At 26.7% G+C, this 3,856-nt stretch overlaps 1 protein-coding gene across 1 annotated transcript; it reads left to right on the top strand.

Moving 5' to 3' along the window:
• The first annotated feature begins 341 nt into the window (after positions 1-341).
• LOC127072587 (protein KRI1 homolog) lies at positions 342-3,569 on the top strand. The gene is made up of 9 exons (XM_051013100.1): positions 342-569; positions 654-757; positions 830-1,213; positions 1,293-1,609; positions 1,683-1,864; positions 1,948-2,198; positions 2,270-2,533; positions 2,619-2,776; positions 2,862-3,569. The coding sequence occupies exons 1-9, from the start codon at positions 458-460 to the stop codon at positions 3,514-3,516; spliced, it is 2,427 nt and encodes an 808-aa protein (XP_050869057.1). The 5' UTR covers positions 342-457; the 3' UTR covers positions 3,517-3,569.
• Positions 3,570-3,856: the final 287 nt, after the last annotated feature.

Raw genomic sequence — 3,856 nt, 5'->3', positions numbered from 1 at the left:
TTGTACTAGGCCAATGATCGCGAGACGAAAATTTCAAAGTATTCATATTTTAAATTAAAATAATTTTGACTTTTTCTCGCGTTACTTTCTTTGTATCGTTAAACGAATATATTATTGTTTTAATATTAGTTTTTTGTATTCCGCGTATATTAAAGATTATTTAAATTATTGAAAATTTATCAAAAACTGAAATTGCGCTGAATTACAACTTATACAATATTAATACTGAATTATTAATAAAATGTTTTTATTATATATATTTACGTGTATAGTTTTTATTAGTTATTCATACTTTTTGTGCTATTTAATGATGTCGCTGCGGTCGAGGCACTGTTCTACATTATACAGACACATGGCGGATTTAACCTGATCTAACCTAAATGGCAGGGTAGAGTAATATATGGAAATATATCTGCTTTTTAATTTTGTAAAAATTATTTTATATATTTAAGTGACAATGCCAACATTGTTTACTTGTGATAATTCCGACTCTGATGGAGAGTTAAAAGTAAATACGGATTATGCTCAGAATTATGATAATTTTCGTAAAAAGGAAGAACTTAATAAGTGTAAGCATTTATAACTCGATATATTGTTATGTATGTAATTTTTAATAATTCCTAATAAATATTTTATTTGTGTTGCTAATGTAGTGAAAACAAAGTATGGTGTAGATTTGAATACTGCTGTAAGTTTAGATAAAGAAGTTGAATCCGATTCTAGTTCCAGTTCTTCCGAAGAGGATAGCGAAGGAGATGTATGTGATAAAATTTCAGTATTTATTGAATATTAATTTTTATCTTATTAATTTGATAACAATTGATTCTAGCAATTAAATGAACAATTTGATAAAGAATTTTATAGAACATTAGCTCGTTTGAAGAAAAAAGATCCTCTTATTTATGATAAAAAGACAATATTTTTTAATAACATAGAAGATCAAGCAAATGAAGCTGAAAAAAATGATGAACAGAAAAAGAAGAAAAAAGAAAAAGCTATGTTTCTAAGAGACTATGAACGTAGAATTATAACTGAAAGAGAAGGAAAATATAGTGACACTGAAGATGAAATTGAAATAGAACAGAAGAAAGATCCAACATATATAGAAGAGCAACGTTTACTTAAAGAAAGTTTTAAGAAAGCACTTAATGATGAAGATGAAGATATTGAACTTTTAAAGCCAAAGGAAAAAAGTGAAACAGAGAAACAGCAGGTAAATTAATTATTATATTTATTCTGAAATAGAAATTATGATAGTTACCTTATATATTTAATGTTTTTTGATTATACAGGAAGAAGAAGCTTATAAAGAATGGTTAAAAGGACAACAGAAGGATATCGATCCTAAAGAGCAAGAAGAATTAAAACCGTTGCGTGACTTTTGGAATGATCCTAAATTAGATCCAAATGAAAAGTTTTTACGAGATTATGTGCTTAATCATAAATTTTTAAATACACAATCTTCTATTGAAGATTTAAATTATAATGAAATGGTTCATGATAGTGATGAAAATTTATCAGAAGATGAAAACCAAATAAATAAGCAAGAAGAATTTGAACATAAATATAATTTCAGGTTTGAAGAACCTGATCAGGAATTTATTAAAAGGTATGTGATTATTAATAAGTAATCCTATTTAATTTTAATTATTTATTTCTTTATATATAATTTATTTTTATAGATATCCACGTACAATGGAGAGCTCACTTAGAAAAAAGGATACTCGTAGAGCACAAAAGAGAATAGAATTAAAAAAAAGAAAGCAAGAAGAAAAAACACGTAAGAAGGAGGAGTTAAAACAATTAAAGGCATTAAAAAGGAAAGAAATAGAGGAGAAAATAGAAAAACTTAAAGAAATAACAGGTATAAATTATAAGTGAAAGTATTTAAGTGATAGTTATTGTAACAAAAATTATTAGATGAATAGTTTATTGCTTTGTTTATAGGAAATGATGATATACATTTTAATGATATCGATTTGGACGGAGATTTTGATCCAGCAGAACATGATCGAAAGATGACAGAAATTTTTGATGAAGAATACTATGCTGCACCAGAAAATGATATAAAACCTGAATTTCCTGATATTGATGAAGAATTAGGGGTTGATAAAAACTGGGACGATTTTGATCCCCATGTTGATGAAATTGTTGATAATGAATATGATGCACCACATTGTGAAGATCCAGACTTCAATGTAACAATTTTATATTCTGAATTATTAATTCATGATATATCATAGTGTTAATTTTCATATTTTGATACTAGATGGATGCAGATTACGATGAGACACAGAATTTGCAATCAGAATTAGTGGAGGGAACAAAAAAGAAAAAACGAAGAAGACGTACTAGATTCGCTGAAATTATAGCAAAAGAAAAACCAAAATTTGATCCAATAAAACATCCATCCTATGAGGAATACTTTGATCAGTATTATGGGTTAGATTATGAAGATGTGATTGGTGATCTACCATGTAGATTTAAATATAGGAAAGTTGTTCCAAATGATTATGGTTTAACAGTTGAAGAAGTAAGAATCATATGTACAGATTTATAAATATGGACAAATAATGTTGCTTTAAATATTTAATGAAAATATTTTATTTTTTAATAAGATATTAACGGCTGATGATAAAGAATTAAACAAGTGGTGTTCATTGAAAAAAGCTTTACAATATAAGCCTGAACACGTAGAACAAACACATGTCAAGGAATATCAACGAAAGGCTCAGAATGAAACATTGAAACGGAAAATACTTAAAAGTTTATATGCGTAAGTTTTTTTAATACATAATATATTTATATTATGAAATAATATTATTTCGTTTTTATATATAATTATTTTATAATTTTGATAGTCCTGAAGAGCCCGAAGTACCTAATGAGAGTGAAATATCAACGAATGAAACAAAAAAGAAACGTCGACGTAAAAAGAAAAATTCCATTATATCTAATAATGTTACCGCTAATAATATTCTTTCGCAAGATGTGAAAAATAGTAATGATGATTCTGTTCAAATAGTAGTTAGCGAAAATGTGGAAACAAAAGAAATTACAGAGGCATTCCATAATGATGAAAGTACGACACTTACCAATACTACGGAATTGAAAAGCAATAAAAAGCGAAAGCGAAAGGAAAAGGAACATTCCAGTGAAACTGAATCCAAGAAAGTAAAAACAAATGATATCATTAACAATAAGATAATAAAAAATATTAAAAATGTTCAACAGAATAATGTCGAAAAAGCAGAAATAGATTCGAAGATTGATAAAAAATACGTGGAGAAAATGGTACCAAATGTAAAGACAGTTTTTCATAGATTTAATTCGAATAAAAAACATACCATTCAGAAAACAAAGAAATCCAAAATAGATAAAAAGAAATTTAAAAGGAATAAAAAGGATGAGCCAGATAATCAAATAGCTACATTAGATGCATCTAGATTGAAAATGTATGGCATAAATGCAAAGAAATTAAAAAACAAATTAAAATATGGAAAGCAAAAATTATAATTCTTATGATTATAGAATTATAAATTTGTAAATAAAATTTTAAAACTGTGTTATATGTACACAATTTACTTTTGTAACAACCTTCTTTATCTTGCGATTATTTTTACCGACGTTATTGGTATTTCGATCTTTCTTTATTGTCTTGTCGGTAATGTAGAATACTATATAAAATGATAACTGCGATATAGCAACCTCTAGTATAGGCAACCCTAAAGTTTTATGAGAGAAAATATGACTTCGATATTTTTTAAGGGTAGTCTTTCGCATTACAGTGAATCTGCTTCAAAATGATAAATGATATTTGCGGATTATTAGGATTACAACTCTTGTTTACGTTTCC

Source organism: Vespula vulgaris, chromosome 2, assembly GCF_905475345.1.
Source record: "Vespula vulgaris chromosome 2, iyVesVulg1.1, whole genome shotgun sequence".
NCBI lineage: Eukaryota > Metazoa > Arthropoda > Insecta > Hymenoptera > Vespidae > Vespula > Vespula vulgaris.
This window is presented reverse-complemented; position numbering and strand designations above follow the sequence as displayed.